Source organism: Silene latifolia, chromosome 9, assembly GCF_048544455.1.
Source record: "Silene latifolia isolate original U9 population chromosome 9, ASM4854445v1, whole genome shotgun sequence".
NCBI classification, from domain to species: Eukaryota; Viridiplantae; Streptophyta; class Magnoliopsida; order Caryophyllales; family Caryophyllaceae; genus Silene; species Silene latifolia.
In genome coordinates this window covers 51,246,921-51,264,246 of record NC_133534.1, presented here as the reverse complement: position 1 = coordinate 51,264,246, position 17,326 = coordinate 51,246,921, and the positions used below count along the sequence as shown (strand labels likewise).

Genomic DNA, 17,326 nt, shown 5'->3' with positions numbered 1-17,326 from the left:
AGAGATATTAGATAGGTTCCCATAATATGCATGTCCTCCAACTTAATTAAATTATTAATCAAAATTACTTAGTAATTGTACTCTCGATGAAGATGGAAGCTTCTTTTCTTTTTTTCTCCGTTCATATAATGACAGAGGCGATCTCTTAACATCTAAATCACCTCGACTAACGACTTGCGTTCCTAGCCGGAGTTTATATGTCAAACTTTGATCATAAACTCTGTCAAGCCTAGGACCATTTGTTCCAATGAGGAACCATTTTGCCCAGGATTTGCAAACCTCGGCCATATTCTTCTTATCTCCCAATGCTAACTTATTAAAGATTCCATCTCTCACAATCTCTTCCAGATTGAGAATTATGTTACGACTTTGATTTCTCCTTACACCATCTTCTTCAAGTGTGTGGGTACGTTTAAAGAGCCATTCCATTGCATTTTTTTGGTCCTCTACGTGATTTTCCTTAAAGGACTTCCTATCTTCATCCATTATGTCTATCTCGATTCTTGGACATTCGTCATCACGACATTGAACATCATCTTCGGAAGGTAGCTGATAATATATTTAATTTGGATTTAAATATTGGGGTAGATATGAGGAGTTGATAATAAAGTGTGTGTTATGTAACTATTTAATAGGGAAAGGAACTAGGTTACATTATATAGAACTATTAAATAGTTCTGACGATAAATAGGTCATTTACTACGGTTTCTAGGGTTTCTATGGTTTAATGGTTAATATAAATAGTTTTAATTATATTAAAATAAATTATACTAAATAATGATTTATAAATAAGCTCAATCTAATTTGAGAATTGTAACATCACATGTAGATGATTAATACAATGTAGATGATTAATACAATGTTGCCACCCTTGAGCCGGTTTCTTCGTTTAGTATGATTCCCGTGTAGGTAATCCCTACGCAGGTTGGTACAGGAGGTTGTCCAAAGTAGTGTATATGTGACCCCCATAATCCATAATGCTTCATATTTGAGGATTGTAACTGTTCCGGGTGTAATTCCAGAGCAGTTATATGTTACCACCCGTGCTTGTAGAATGACGTCTTTGGTTGAATCCTCCTTGCGGTCTCCTGAAACGATGAACAAATTGAGGGCTCGGCTTTGGACCGAGCGAACTCACTCCGACGCTCAAGTAAGTAACTTAGAGAGGTAAGTTGTTGTTACTTGGCAAAGTACGTATTGTAGAGAGATAAGGAAGATATTACCAGATGAATAGTGATTCTTAGGTTAAATTGTGGATCTCCTCCTCAATGAGAGTTGAGGAGTATTTATAGACTTTCACCTTTTGTCACGTAGTGGCCAAGTGGCCAAGTGGCTAGCAGGTGGAAAGACTGACCTACCCCTCGGCCGAGGGGCCCATGGCAGGCCGGCGGGCCCTGTTGACTCACCGCCGAGGGGTCTTGGATATGAGTTCGCGGATGTGTGCCCCGGCTGGCTGGTGGCCCCGGCCGGGACCCATCTGACAGGCCGACAGGCCTCGTCGGTTAGGCTGTCTAAGCCGTTGACTTGCTGTGGATATCTTTGACCTTGCTCAATATGTTGACTGGTCAGCGGGTGCAGAATATGCCCCATCAATTTGCCCCCAGCGTAGTCTATGCCGCGGTATGGGCTCCGATGTATGTTGAGCGTATATTCTGCGCAAGTTCCTACTTTTGCCCCGGCCTCTTCTTCCTCGGCATGGCTCTACTTAGGCCGTACCATATCCTCCCTCCACATGGATGTGTAATGGACATCCGATGTGGAAAGAGGCAATGACGCTGGCTGAGACCAGGGTGGAGAGTGCCGGTTGTTTCTGATTGCCCCCTGGCCAGTGCTTTCTGGCTTGGTTGATCATGTGGCCGGCGGAGAAACGGATACTTAGGAATTTGTTGAGGAAGATGAACAGGCAGAGAGATATGAAAGGGGCGTGTTGAAGACGCTTGGTCACTGTTGCATTGATTGACATTCAACTGTTGCGACGATTGACATTCCGTGGTTGCATGTCAGACACGTGTCTGTTTGCTGATTGGCTGGCGTTTCATGGGCTGCGCCCTAATTGGTCCTTCTTTACGGGCTTTCTCCTATAAATTTTCTTCTCCAGACTTTCAAGGGCTTTTCTCTTCTATTTTTCAGTGTAACTACTCCGGCTAGTACTTTTCTTCAAGGTAAACCAACAAATTTTTCTCTTTTTAACTTGTGAGTTTTGTCAGAAACATGCCTTCTCGCGATGCCGGAACTAGCAAACCGACGCCGGGGGGTTCTCCGTCGCGTCTTGATGAGGGGGAGATGCTAGACGCCATCCCGCTAAGGTCTGGGGGCCCTAGGTCTCCTTCTCCTGAAGTTGATCCTCAAATTTTGGAGGAATGGGAGGATGATGATGATGTTGATGATGACGGAGACGATTTCGGTGATGATGCCGAAAGGGCTCATCCTAATGAGGGGAGGCGATGACGTCATGGATCACGGCGACCCCGTAAGGTCGGCCCGACCGTACTTGGACCCATAAGTTCGCCCGTTGTTCCGGCGAGACATTTTTCGAGGGCCATTTCTACTTTGGCGGGGGATACAAAATTGTTATCCCCGAGGGGGTCAGCCATCTGTTGCCCTCCACCGGGTTGCACCGGCGTATATATCCGGACCGGAGTACGGGCTCCGGTTTCATTGAATGATTACGTTATGGCCATCATTAGGGCCATGAACGTCGCTGTGGCCCAGCTGCACCCGTTGGCTATTAGGACCATAGTCGGCTTTGTCTGGCTCTGTCTCTTTAAGAGGGAAGTCCCAACGGTTAACTTATTCCGTCGGCTTCACCACCTTCGGCCGTCATTTTCTGGTCGCGTCGGATGGTACAGCGTGCAAATGGAGCCGGGTTACGTCTCCGTTGATAAGCTGTCTTCTTGCAAAGACTGGAAAGATCGGTGGGTGTATATTGAGGTGCCGGATGACTATCCGCTGCCCCGGTCCTTCCAGCACCAAGTTAATTTGCGGTGCGAGACTTAAGGCGGAGCACGACAGATGGGTCACTCGGAAAAAGCTTAAGATGGACGCCAGCAAGGTCCCTCTTACTGAGGATGAGAAGCTGGCGATGAGGCTTTTTGAGGCGGACAAGAGTGGGGTGCCGAAAAGATGGATTCCCCCAACGCAGATCATTCTTCAGGATGAGCTGCTCTGCCATGTCGGCCTCATACCGGCCCTAGCACAGGGTGAGTGGGGTCGGTGTGAGGCCCATCACCGCTCTCAATGTTTCTGTCCGTTTTGAATTTTGGTTCATTCCTTGCTTAACTCTTGCTTTGCTTCTTTTGCAGATCATTTTGGCGCGGACCTGTCAGAGGATATTCTTAAGAGGATGGGGCTGCACAAGGACAAGACCGTTGCTAATTTGCATCCTAAGGCTTCAGCCCGTGACCGCAGAATGGCGCCGAATGATCTCATGGATCATCAGCTGAAAGGCTTGAATGTGGAGGCGGCCCAGGCGAGGGTTGCTAGTAACATGCCGCGCCGAATGCGGAAAACGAAGTCTTCGACGACGACGGCGTCGACGTCCGTTCCACCTTCCATCCCCTCAGTCCAGAAGGAGACGGTGGAGATCGTTGACATTACCGATGGGGGGGGACTCCGATGCGGAGGGGTCTCCCCTTGTCCGTAAAAAGGAAAGAGCCCTCCCCTGCTGTTGATACTACTGCACTCTGCTGCTGCACCGCTGCGGCGAGGAGATGCGTCCTCCGAGCAAGAAGGCCAAGCATGGTACAGATATATCCTGTGGCTCAGACTTAGCCGGTTAATTAGGCGTTCCTGATGACAGGCCCTCCGATACGCCCATGTATACTGACACGGATGTTTTAATTCTTTTTTTGTAGATCAACCGTCGGCAGCCGCCGTTCTTACTGTGCGGCAATTGGAGAAGCAGCCTGAGAAGGCGGGTGATAGAAATGTCACCGTCGATCCCCTACCTCAGAAGGTTTCCCCCACCGAGCTTGTAGCAGAGGGGATGAGAATAGGCAAGAGGCTGGCGAAATGGACTCAGCTAGCCGGCTCCCACATTATGGAGCAAGAGAGGACCATGGCTGAGGCTGCCCCACAGCTCGAGCGGCTAAGGCTGGAACTCGACGCGGCGAACAAGGAGGCTAAGAGGGCCAAGGCTGAGGCTCAAGAGGCGTCCGTGCAGAGAAAAACTCGGGGAGGACGCTGAAAAGGAAGTCCTTCTTTGCCGAGAGAGCCAAGGCCGAGGCCGCGGCGGTGAAGCCGCTAAGTCGGGAGATGCGTGACCTCGTTCAGAAGCACGCCGACCTTTACCTTACGCAGAGGAACGAATTTAGGGACTTGTTCCAGTGCCAGGGGAAGGTGGTCCGGAACAAGGATGCTATCATCGCCCAAAGGGAGGAGGACATTGAGAGACTCCAAACCGTTCTTCTCCCTAACATGTGCGCCCAATCACGGGACTGGTCAAGAAGCCGCCAGGGAAGTGATTGAGGAGCTCTTCCCTCTTGATGGCTCCTTTCCATGGGACAAATTTGACGAGCTGTTTGACGACAAGCTCGAAGCTAAGGAGGAAGCCGCGAAGGAAAAGGCTAAGGAGGAGGTAAGGGTGAAGAAGGAGGAAGAGGCTGCCGCGGAGAAGGCGGCCCTTGCTGAGGAGGCTAAGGCGGCCAAGGAGGAAGCCGAGAGGATGAGGGCAGCTGAGGCTGCTGAGGAAGCTGAGACTGCTGAGACAACTTCTGGGTCGCCCATTAAGGACGATGTTGCTAACGCTGCTGATGGTAAGCAGCAACAGGCATAGGGAGACGGGCGGTCATCACCAGGCTCACCCGGCGTCTCGGATAGCTTTAGCTGTTCGGGGGCCAACTATTAAGCCTTTCCTCCCTGCCATCTTTTGGCGCTTAAATGATATGTTTGTAATCTTTTGCCTTTCTTTCCCTTGTATTTTGTACAACTTTGGTAGGTTGTGTTTTGGTTTATCCTTATGGGGACGGCCGTCGTCTGTATTTTCCTCACTTTGTAACTTGATTATTTTTAATAAGAGTTCGTTTCTTTTGCCTCCGGCTTGGCCGAGGTCTTCACCTCATTTTTCTGAGTTGTCTTCTTGTGCTAATAGTTGAGCATCTCAACTGTACTTAACGTTTTCACTTTGCCTCTGGCTTGCCCGAGGTCTTTTCTCGTCTTCGTCTGAGTTGTCTTCTTACGTTATTAATTGAGCGCCTCTTTTGTTTTTACCTTCGGCTTAGCCGAGGCAGCTAGAATGCGTATCTCAACTATTTAACGTTCCTAAGGCATGCTGATCGCTTTTGCGAGTATCACCGTTTGTCTTTGGTAGTGATCTAGCCGTGGCATCTACCTCTTGGGGTGACTGCGACGGCGCCTGCTTCTTGATGATGACTGTCGTGGCGTCTACCACTTGGAGTGACTGCTGCGGCGTCTACCTCTTGGGATGACTGTCGTAGCGTCTACTACTTGGGGTGACTGCGACGGCGCCTGCTTCTTGATGATGACTGCCGTGGCGTCTACCACTTGGAGTGATCTAACTGCGGCGTCTACCTCTTGGGGTGATCTGCCGTAGCGTCTACTACTTGGGGTGACTAACGACGGCGCACCTTCTTGATGATGACCGTGGCGTCTACCACTTGGAGTGACTGCTGCGGCGTCTACCTCTTGGGGTGACTGCCGTAGCGTCTACTATTTGGGGTGACTGCGACGACGTCTGCTTCTTGATGATGACTGCCGCTCTTGTCGGCATGACAGTGTGAGCCGGCGCCTGTTTCTGATAGTGACTATTTGGGAAATGAACACTTTGATGGAGAACTTGGACGATTCCTCATTAGATATAAACATGTGTCGGGGTACCCACAGTTGTCTTGGGCACCTCCGCCACTTTACAAAGTACTCTCTGAGATCGTCAGTGTCCTAACGGCTTATTAAAGGCACACCTTCCTAGTTAGCCGTCAGTTGCATCCATGAGGTCGTCCTTCTGTTGTAAGGATAGGCTTTTCCCCTTCTCTGACTTCTTTGCCGCTTTGAGGGATTGCATGTTGCATCCTCTGACAGATATCTGGACGTTGACCACCTCGTCCTTCTCGTCCTTGGAGACGAGCTTATGCGCTTCCCCCCGGTCCGAGACATACATCAGTGTCAGGGTTCGTATGGACATCACTGCGTCGGCCTCGCTCAGAGTGACTCGGCCGATAAGAACGTTGTAGGCGGACGAGCCGTCAATGACCACGAACTCAGCTAGGACATTCTTAGCCGCATTCCCTTCGCCGAACATCACCGGCAGTCTGATTGACTCCAGGGGTACTAGGCCGGGCCCGGAGAAGCTGTACAGTGGACTGGTGCAAGGGCTTAGGTCTTTGACTTTCAGACCGAGGTTGAGGAAGCATTCCCTGAACATGATGTTCGTGTAGGCGCCTGTGTCAATCAGGCACCTCTTGACCAGGTGGTTGGATATGTCCAAGTGGACTATGAGTGGGTCGCTGTGAGGGGCGATGACCCCCTCGTAGTCCTTCCTTCCAATAGTTATATCGGGGATGTTGGAAGCGGGGGTTGCTGTGTTGGGCACAAAGTTGATGGCCTGATATAGTTCGTTCAGATGCCGTTTGTGCCCATGAGCGGACCCACCGTTCTCGTTGCCCCCGATGACAACATGGATAACTCCTATCCGTTCAAAGACGGATTTCTTGTTCGGCCCGCCGGCATCAGTCTTTTGGCCTTTGGCAACATACTTGCCGAGGCTCCCCTTCCGGATCAGCTCTTCAATGGCATTCTTCGATGCGGCGGTTGTCGATAAGGTGACCGGTGTGGCCGTGGTACTCACGATCGGCTCGTGTCATCGTCTCCTTTCGGCTTGGGGGCCTTTCCCATTTCTCGCCCTCGTTCTTGCTCGGGCGAAGACCTCGGCGGCCGATACGACCGGGGGTGTGATCTTTGTACCGCCTTTGGTAGTCCACCCCGAATTCCACCGGCGTCCGCCGAGTTCTCGCTTCCCGGCGGTCTTGTCCGACCGTGACCTATTATTGTCACGGCGTCTTTCATCCGGGTTGTCCTTCCGTGGCTTTTCTTCTCTCGAGTGCCCGGCCTCGCGTGGCCTACCCAGGTCTTGTGATAGTCCTCTACCTTGATGGCTTGGTTGGCCATCTTCCTGGCGGCGTCTAATCCCAGGCCTCCGGACTTGATGAGCTCGTTTTTAAGTCTCCCCTTGGGAGGCCTTTCATCGCCGCGAGGCCGCCACTCGGGATTAATCTCTCGAATCTGCTGAACCTTGGCATCGAACCTCTTCACATAGCTTCGTAGAGACTCGCCCCCCCCCCCTAATAGTTAGGAGGTCCGATGTCTCCACGGCCCTTCTCTTATTGCAAGAGTCTTGGGCTAGGAAGGCGTCCCTTAGGTCGGCGTAATAAAGATCTTGAGCCGTCGGGCAGCCCTTTGTACCAACTCTGAGCCATCCCATGCAAGGTCGTTGGGAAGACTCGGCACCAGACTTCATCGGGTTGTTCCCACACCGACATGTACGACTCAAAGGCCTCGGCATGGTCGGTGGGGTCGCTATCCCCTTTGTATGTGAACGCCGGAAATTTTAGTTTGGTTGGCACGGCGGTGTCAAGGACATAGGCACTGAGGGGCTGTCTGACCACGTGTCGAATGACACGCGGCGATCGGCTCCTCGCATTCCTAGTCCGGCTTCTCACCTCGTACTGGGTGGGGCTTCTCCTCCGACTATGGTAAGTCGGGCTTCTTCTCCGACTCTGACGAGTCGGACTTCTTTCACTCCTCTGAGGCAGGCCTCGTCGGTGCCGCGGCGACGCTGTCCTCCCGCGGGTGCGGGAAGGACTTAGGTCTACCACTGGCACTCTGGGCTCCTCCGGCGTCTTGACGGGGCCGGCTTCTTCCGGTGCTCCATTCAAGTCTCTTGGAGTCACGTTAAGGCCCTGGTTTCCTGGACGGGTTCCGCCGCTCTTGTCGGTGTGACAGTGTGAGCCGACGTACTACCAATTAGGTCCAGGAGTAGCTTTAGTTTCGCTGCATCGACCACATGTCCCATGATTGTGACCTGGCTGGCGGGCAGCGGCGTATCTGGTATTATTGGCATCCCGTACTCCGGTTGAATTACCTGGCCGGTGGAGGGCTGCGCAACTCCATAATTGTGGACGGTATCATCTTGGCAAAACTCGGTTTCGTCAGTTACGAATACCTTTTGTTGTTTTGACATCTTCTTAGCTTTTTGGGTGGGTTTTTTTTTTTTTTTTTTTTTTTTGGGAATGAATGTGACTAGCTTCTAGTATCTCTTCCCCACAGACGGCGCCAATTGTTCCGGGTGTAATTCCAGAGCAGTTATATGTTACCACCCGTGCTTGTAGAATGACGTCTTTGGTTGAATCCTCCTTGCGGTCTCCTGAAACGATGAACAACATGAGGGCTCGGCTTTGGACCGAGCGAACTCACTCCGACGCTCAAGTCAGTAACTTAAAGAGGTAAGTTGTTGTTACTTGGCAAAGTACGTATTGTAGAGAGATAAGGAAGATATTACCAGATGAATAGTGATTCTTAGGTTAAATTGTGGATCTCCTCCTCAATGAGAGTTGAGGAGTATTTATAGACTTTCACCTTTTGTCACGTAGTGGCCAAGTGGCCAAGTGGCTAGCAGGTGGAAAGACTGACCTACCCCTCGGCCGAGGGGCCCATGGCAGGCCGGCGGGCCCTGTTGACTCACCGCCGAGGGGTCTTGGATATGAGTTTGCGGATGTGTGCCCCGGCTGGCTGGTGGCCCCGGCCGGGACCCATCTGACAGGCCGACAGGCCTCGTCGGTTAGGCTGTCTAAGCCGTTGACTTGCTGTGGATATCTTTGACCTTGCTCAATATGTTGACTGGTCAGCGGGTGCAGAATATGCCCCATCAGTAACATCACATGTAGGATGATTAACACATACAGGTTGGTACCGGACGTTGTCCAAAGTAGTGTATATGTCACCCCCATAATCCATAATGCTTCATATTTGAGGATTGTAACATCACATGTAGGATGATTAACACAATACAGGTTGGTACCGGACGTTATCTAAAGTAGTGTGTATCAACCCCATACTCCATAATGCTTCATATTTGAGGATTGTAGCATCACATGTAGGATGATTAACACAATACAGGTTGGTACCGGACGTTATCCAGTAGTGTATATCAACCCCATACTCCATAATGTTTCTTCATTTAATATGATTCCCGTGTAGGTAATCCTAAACCCTAATCCCTAAACCCTAAACCCTGAAACCCTAAACCATAAACCATAAACCCTAAAACCCTAAACATAAACCCTAAATCCCTAAACCATAAACCCTAAACCCTAAACCCTAAACCCTAAAACCCTAAAACCTAAACATTTTTTAAACAAAATTGGTACCGGAGAATTCCAAAGTAATATGGTTAAACATTATTTAACGTAATTAAATTATTTGGTAGAACTAAATATTTTAAACAAAATGTCGTTGACAATAATGCCCCTCAATTTCACTAAATCCATCCCTTCGTAGTTGCAATATTTCAAGGGTATAAGTGAAAAAATTTCTTAAAAAATTAAAGGGAAAATAAATAGGGAAAACATTCATTCAGGCGCCGAAATGAAAAATCGAAAGAAAACACCCCCAAATCCAGAATTCAAAACCCTATTTCGCGAAAAATTAAAAAAATTAACTTCCCTCCAAGTCGAAAATAATGGATGTAGGCAGAGAATATTGGGGAAATGTTCTAGATTGTTGTCAAGATATCAATAAGGGAATAGACATGGGTGACAAAACAGTAGAAGACGAAGTAACATGTTCGACCAAAGCAGCTGAAGACGTCAACGATAACGTATTTCCATACTTTCTTTACACTTTTTCATTTGTTAATTACTCAATATTTTAGATTTAATTGAACAACCGTATTCACCATGAAGCTTAACAACGAGGGAGAATCTGATGGCGAATATGAAGAGGATGAATCAAAATCCGGAGACGAAACTGAATCTGTATGTCTTTAAATTAATTTCATACTCATGTAAATCCTTGTGCTAATTAGTTGCAGGAGATGTACTAAAATTAATCTCACTGGTTCTTTTGAAGGACACCCATTCGAAGGATAGAAGCATCGATAAACCCGAGAAGCGTGGAAGGCCAAGGAAGCTTCACAAATCATCCGGCCCCGAAAGGTAATATTTAAATTTTAAATTTTAATTAGTACTCCCTATTAGTACTCCCTATTAATTCCAATTTGTTCGATAAAAACCCCAATTTTTTATCTTTAATTTCAGTATCCTCCAATGCGCTTTTATCCTCATAAAGTAATGGAGCTCATTGTCAACTTAAATAGTAATCAAATCCAGTGGGTAAAGCGAGTCCATTTTTCGACGATCCTTGACCTCAAAATAAACAAGTCGCTGGACCGTTTTTTCCTGGCATGGTTGAGTCGTAAGTGGAACCCTAGATCCTGTGAACTGAAAATTCGTGATGATTATATTGTTAAAGTTGATGAGGAAATGATTGGGTGGGTGCTTGGTTTACCATATGGTGATGACGCCTTCGACTTTGAAGAAACGTCTTCAAGGCGTCTAGAGTTTAAGGAATTGAAGAAACACTATGAATGTTATGGTGGTGTCCCCTACAACTTCATCTACAATGCATGTATATCTGAGGTCAAAAGTAGAGTACTTTTCTTGCGGCATTTCATTTTTTATGTATTAGGTGTCCTTCTCTCGTACTACGAAGAGCAACTTTGCAAGTCCGAGTCTACGAGCGGTTGTTTACGATTACGTTTCTGAAAGTTGGAAATGGAATTGGTCTAAGTTCATTTTACAAAGTGGATGGTGAAATATACTTGGTGAAGGTACATGTGAAGGTATTTCAGTTTGTGCATTAGTCTTGATGGTAAGTGATTCCACATTATATGTGAATAGCTTCAGATATGGTTGTTAATTTTCCCTGAAAGTTGCACTCCATAATCGTGCATTATCTCTCACACGTGTTGTACTTGCAGATTATTTATCTTGATAGGTTGAACTTTGAGGGTAAGGGCCTTAGGTGGAAAGTTGATGAGCCAAGATTGGGTGCATGGCAACACTCTGATATTCAAAAGGCAATAGCTGCTGATAGGGTAGGTGATTCAGAGGATCATTTTGGAAGGTCGATGTTGTTCGAATGTCGTTTATGGCCAACCTTACCCAATATGTCCACGCTACTGTAGACCAAAGTGGCTTGAAGGTAAAGGGTGCTCGGTGACTAAGGAAATGGGTGTTGATGTGGATTTGAAGAAGGTGAAGGTAAAGCCGGCAACGGTAGGACGTAAGCGAGTTAAAAAGTTCACGAGAAAGGAAACAAATAACTGCAGTGTTGAAGATGTGGACCAAAAGACATTTATCAATGAAAGGGTTGACAAACTTCTACGCCGTATAGTTCTACATCCTGCCAAAGCTGCGTATGGGTTAGTGCATGGGAATTTTTAGGATTCTGTAGTTGCTTTCATAAAATAATACAGTTTGTGTACTTTGATATCGTCCATATTGTTATTTTTTAGGTGCAAAGATGACTCAATTTTCAATGACGGAGAAGTTGAATTGTCGGTCCGTCGTGTTCGTCAAGCTATTCTTGGAGAAGAACCAATTGGTGTAGAGGTTGTTGAAAAAGGTTTCCATCTAAATTACATTAACTAATTGTTTAATTTTTACTAAATCAGAATTTGATTAACTTTTTTACTAGGTAATGGAGGCTTTGGCAAGGGTAATCAATTATACTTTATTTTTGGAAGATCCGATTGACACTCAACACTACATACTTTGTCCAAAACTTATGGTAAATTGTGAGACATATTCAACTAACTTTGTAATGTACAATCTTAGAACTACATGTTTCTTCAATTTATGTAGGGGGAGATGCTTGATCTGGTTGTGAAGGGTAGAGGCTGTCATAAGTTCATGCCGAATATGGCCACCCTAGTTAAGAAAGATGTAAGTAAGGGGTTTAAACTGAGTGAGACAACCCATGTAAGTGCCTTTTCTTCATAAATTTGCATGCATGATGGTTTTATCTGTGCCTCACTCGTATTTGTTTTTATTTGTGCCTGAACCTTCCATGTTTATTGACTAGTTCCATGTACCTGTATTTGTTGATGGCCTCTGGATGTTGTATGTGGTGAACAAGTGTAAAAAGTCAGTACGCCTTTACAAGACAACCGATGATTCAGTTGACAACACGAATGTTCATGAAGTTGTGGTAAGCAAGTGTTATTAATGTCCTAATAACGTTTCGTATATGTTATGTGCTACTAAAGCATAAATAGCACAACGCTAATAGATGGAATTTTCTATATGTTTTTGCAGAAAAGGACGTTGGAGAAAGCAACAAGTTTGGCCGGTGGGATTTCGCTCAAGTGCGATGAAATGGCAAATCAAGGAGAAGAAAGGAGTGGCAATTGAGGGGATTCAAAGAACTTACGTCATGCACCATTTTCTTAAGTTACTATATCCATCTGATGGAAACTTGGCAGAACTTGAGAAAGACGGTAAAATGTGCCGTAAGTTAGCGTTAGGATTTATGTTGGGTCACCAAAATAACGGGAGCAATTACATCATTAAGAAACGATCGGGAAGTCTATTAAGAAAATGACTTGTTTAATTTTATGTAAATTTGTTTGTATACACTTTAAATTAACGAATTGCATTTCCACGTGAAGACAACGTAGTAAACGGACCATTTCGCACACATCTTCAAATTAATTACCAGAGAATATGGAGTATGTACATTGAAGCTATACAATATACGTAGTAAACGGACCGTACGACGTATGTACATTGAACCTATACAATATACGTAAAACTGACCATTGAATATGGAGTATAAAAATGAAAAGACACCATCTCCATCTCCTATATATATATGTGTCCCCATAAATTTTTTTCTCTGTCAACCATTCCATCAACACAACCCAAAAACCCTAAAAAACCTAAATGGAAGTTGTTTACCCATACAAAAGAATGAGGTGGGAACCAAGGGTCTATATACCAAATAACTATAAGGTCAAGGGATACAACAAGACATCACCGGCATTCGAGTTGGTTCGTGCGGGGACCTTATCATGTCCTACATCCCGCCAAGATGCGATACGGAAACTAGGTGAATCCCGCCCCCGGTTTGCAGAGCATGGGGCAGTTGGTACCATAACGAAGGTGGCCGTGATGAAACGAAGAAGTATAAAATGTCAATTAGTGGTGGTTGGCCACAACCACCATATTGTCCATGAAAATGGACAATATTCAATTAGGAAATGTCTTGTTTGTTTTTTATTTTATGGAATAATCAAAAAATATTAATATATAATGTTTATGTTTATCAAAGTAAGTTTCGTTCTTTTTAGATCATTTTACAGAAGAAAATATATTAATGTTATAATGTTTATGTTTATCTAAGTAGGTTTCGTTCGTTGTTAGATCATCATATCACATAATGCAATATTATAATATCCGTATCCTAAAGCTATTAAAATAACGCAATATTGTTAAGATCTTATCTCTTTTTTTTTTTAATTTTCTGCCACAGTATAATCCTATAATCATGTTTATATTGTACTGAATAAAAAAAAAATACAAATCGTTTATTTTAATATCCCACAACAAAGTGGCACCCATTCATATTTTTTTCCACTTCCCCATATAAACTGACTGCACAGAGAAGTTGAAGAGACATACCGTCTGATAACGTCTACATCACGCCTACTTCTTCATCATTATCAACAAGGTAGGTTTGATCTCACATTTAAACTTAAATATGTTTATTAATAATTATTGTTCTTCATCAGTAGAAGATGAAGTACTTGATGGAATATTGTTCTTTGTATACAAATTTTGCCCTAAATTTATACTCTGTACAAGTTTAAATGATTATTGTTGCTTAGTCAGTCCAAGATGCATGCTTGTTCTTCATATATTGATGTCTTGATGATTCTGATTATATGATATGTAATCCCCAAATATGCATGTTCTACATATATTGAGGTTTAGGTTTAAAGGATTGATGATTGTGAGTTTTGAGTAACATCATGTATCTCATTAATCTTTATGCATGTTTGATCTTACTGGAATCTTTCGAAGAAATTATGGATATGAACAGAAAACGGAAGTGCGACCCTTTCTGGTGGAAGTTTCAACATCCAAATAAAAGACAAGCGGTTTCAAATCCGGATTGTCCTTGGGAGGCAGAAATAACAAAACTAGAGGAAGAAAGATTTCTTAGAAGGGCTAGGAATGTTCCAAATTCAGTTGCGTATCCAAAAGGAAAGGTCATCCTCAAAGGGACAGATGAGAGATCATCCGCTTACGAAGTGGGTTCTAATGAGGACTTGATGGTGGGTTATATAATACCTAGGTACGGCTGGTGGAAACGTTGTGTGAGCAAGGCAACAAGGGGATGGTATACCTGGTGGTTCCACTCAGGCCCGACCATTGAACGTATTGAAGAGCAACTGCGTACTGAGAACTTCTTCTACGACGAAGATTATAAGAGGCGATATTGTCCATGACTTTATTTACTTTTAAGTTGATCTTTTAGGGCTCTAAGTTTAAATTGGTATGTAATTTTGTAATTATAAACTCATGGTTTCTGGAATTAAACTTATGGTATGTGAAATTAAACTCGGTCAATATAATTAGACTTCATTAAGTAGATTATTGTCTTCATTATGCAAAATGCAATTTCATTCATATGCAATTTACATGACAAACAGACTAACGGTAAAATTCGTAAGATGACTCATTCATCGATCGATTAACATCTCCTTCCATCGCATGCAAAGGAGGAGTAGGCTGTGATGCACCAAATGTGCTTCTGCTAGGGGTAGAATAAGGTGAGCGTAATTGCGATGCACCTAATACGCTCCTTGTAGGAGTTGATTGCGACGTATCAAACTGGCTCCGCGTAGGGGTACATTGTGACGCACAAAACAGGCTCCGCGTAGGGGTACATTGCGACGCACCAAACTGGCTCCTCGTAGGGGTACATTGCGACGCACCAAACTGTCTTGTAGGAGTAGATTGCAATGCACCAAACTCGCTACATGCAGTATTTAAATGATTGCTCTCATTAGCGGTGAATGGGTTTGGAACATTAGTTTTTTTCTGCAATTCAAAAAATTATGACGTTATTTAGAGAGTTATGCAAAAAAGCCGAGTAAAGAATTTAGTACAACAATGAATAACAATTACTCTATTACTCACCTTCTTATTCTTTCTAGCATCGGGAGTTCTATTGCCTTTTGGTACCCTCCCAGATCTTCTTCTGTCAACAGGGTCCTGCAGACCACCTTCCCTCTATGCTGCCTTCCTCTTCATATATCTAATATTGCATTCCTTAGGCTGTAGCCTTCTATGACCCCATACCCTAGAAGAAACACCGCCAGGGACATAGGCGTCTATAGGTTCAACACCAACAATCCCCTCCAACTCCTTAATTAATTCAGAAGTCAATCTATCATATGTTGCATAAGTTTCATCGTCTCGAAGCGCTAGTGTGGAAATGTAATGGTTCCTTATAGTTACCTCCAACGACTTCTTCGCACGAGCTGAGGCTTCCGGATTATAGTACCCAGTTTTGATTGTCTCGTATTCTCTAACCAAGTCCTTTCGCCATCGATCAAGTATATACTTCTCCAGGATCACCTTCACATCTTCGATAACCATGCATCTAATAATATGTCGACACAAAGATACCCTTGAACTCAAATAACTTACATGAGCACTTGAGCAGTCCCACACTTCTGTCAATATCAACCCAATATTTCTTACACTTGCCAAATGGCGCCACTTTTTTATCTTCAACGTTAAATGTCACACTATGCCCAAGTCTTCTCGGCGGATCAGCGTTCGTATAAATTAACCCAATTACCTCGTCACGTACCAACTTATATATCTTCTTAGTATACAATTTATGGAAAACCTGCTCAACAAGTAAGTTGCACTCAATCTTATACGGTTTCTCTGTGCAATCGTGATTGTTCGCGGTCTCCTCCTCTACTTTCAATTTCAAGGCTTCCTCAATTTTCTGGGCAAACTGACTTAAAGTAGTCCTCCCATTGACATAAGTTTTGAAAAACCGGTTTTGTTGCTCACTCCTCTGCGTCGACGACATCCCAGCACAAAATATCCCATGCCAATATGCGGGGACCCAGCTCTCCCTGATCAAATACGACTCCGTCACCCACGAACATTTTTCAATACCATATTTACGAACCATTTCCTTCCATGCTATCTCAAAATCATGCACCTCCAAACTGTCGTGAACTGCTAAATTAAGGTCACTTGAGATATCGTTCCAAAGTGGATGTTTTCCCAGATTTTTACCAGCATTTTTCAATATGTGCCAAAGGCAGAGCCTGTGGTGAGTGTTTGGGAAGATTTTTTTAATTGCATTACCAATTGCTCTTTCCTGGTCTGTCAATATATCTGATGGAGCTTTACCCATGCATTCTAAAAACTTGGCAAAAACCCACTCAAAACTTTCTTCATAATCACGCGTAACCAAAGCACAAGCAAAAGCAATTGAATTCCCATGTTGATTCACCCCTATGAAAGGGGAAAAAGGCATGCGATACCTGTAACACCATGATTTACTTTATCAGATTAATGATATACTACAAAACTTATACTTACATAACCAAACAAATAAAATCGATGAATCGAATAATTTCTATAGTACAATTAAATTGGTAATTTTAATTTTAATTTTATGAATTCTTGAAGCACGGTAAAACACTCCTACTCTTACATAACAAAACAAACAAATACGATTAATCAAAATAACATTTTAACACAGATAAATTGAGATATAACGCCTTACATATTCGTCAAGAAAGTTGTATCGTACGACACAACGTCTCCATACGATTTAAACATAGCTCGGCAGCGTGAATCACACCAAAAAACATTCATTGGAGCCCCAAAATCATCGAGCTCAATTGCATAGAAATAATTAGGATCCTCCTCTTTCATCTTCTCAAAATATGCCTTCAATTCTTCAAAGATCGCCATCTATGACGCTACGTCTTCGTTCTTGATTGATGGCGTTTCGACTATCACTAAACTTAAAGCCAAGGTTCTCATGACCTCCCCCCTCCAAGACCAACGACTTGTAATTATTTAATATTGAAATACCAGCAGCATCATTGATCATCATCCTCTTTTTGAAGTAGTCATTTATATGTCTAAACCCAACAAATAACCTAGCTTTTCTTAGGATCCATCTCATGGTTGTGCTCTAAATGGCATTGCGTTATCTTCACTACGTCTTCATCGTCGAAATAACGGGACTCAATGTAAGCATTGCAGGC

General features: G+C 44.5%; 1 protein-coding gene across 1 annotated transcript; it reads right to left on the bottom strand.

The window, feature by feature from the left end:
• Nucleotides 1-15,684: 15,684 nt before the first annotated feature.
• Nucleotides 15,685-17,027, bottom strand: LOC141601027 (protein FAR1-RELATED SEQUENCE 5-like). Its single transcript, XM_074421289.1, has 2 exons — nucleotides 16,915-17,027; nucleotides 15,685-16,591 (listed from the first exon to the last, which is right to left on the bottom strand). Exons 1-2 carry the CDS (start codon nucleotides 17,025-17,027, stop codon nucleotides 15,685-15,687), a joined length of 1,020 nt encoding a protein of 339 aa, XP_074277390.1.
• Between the last annotated feature and the right edge of the window lie 299 nt (nucleotides 17,028-17,326).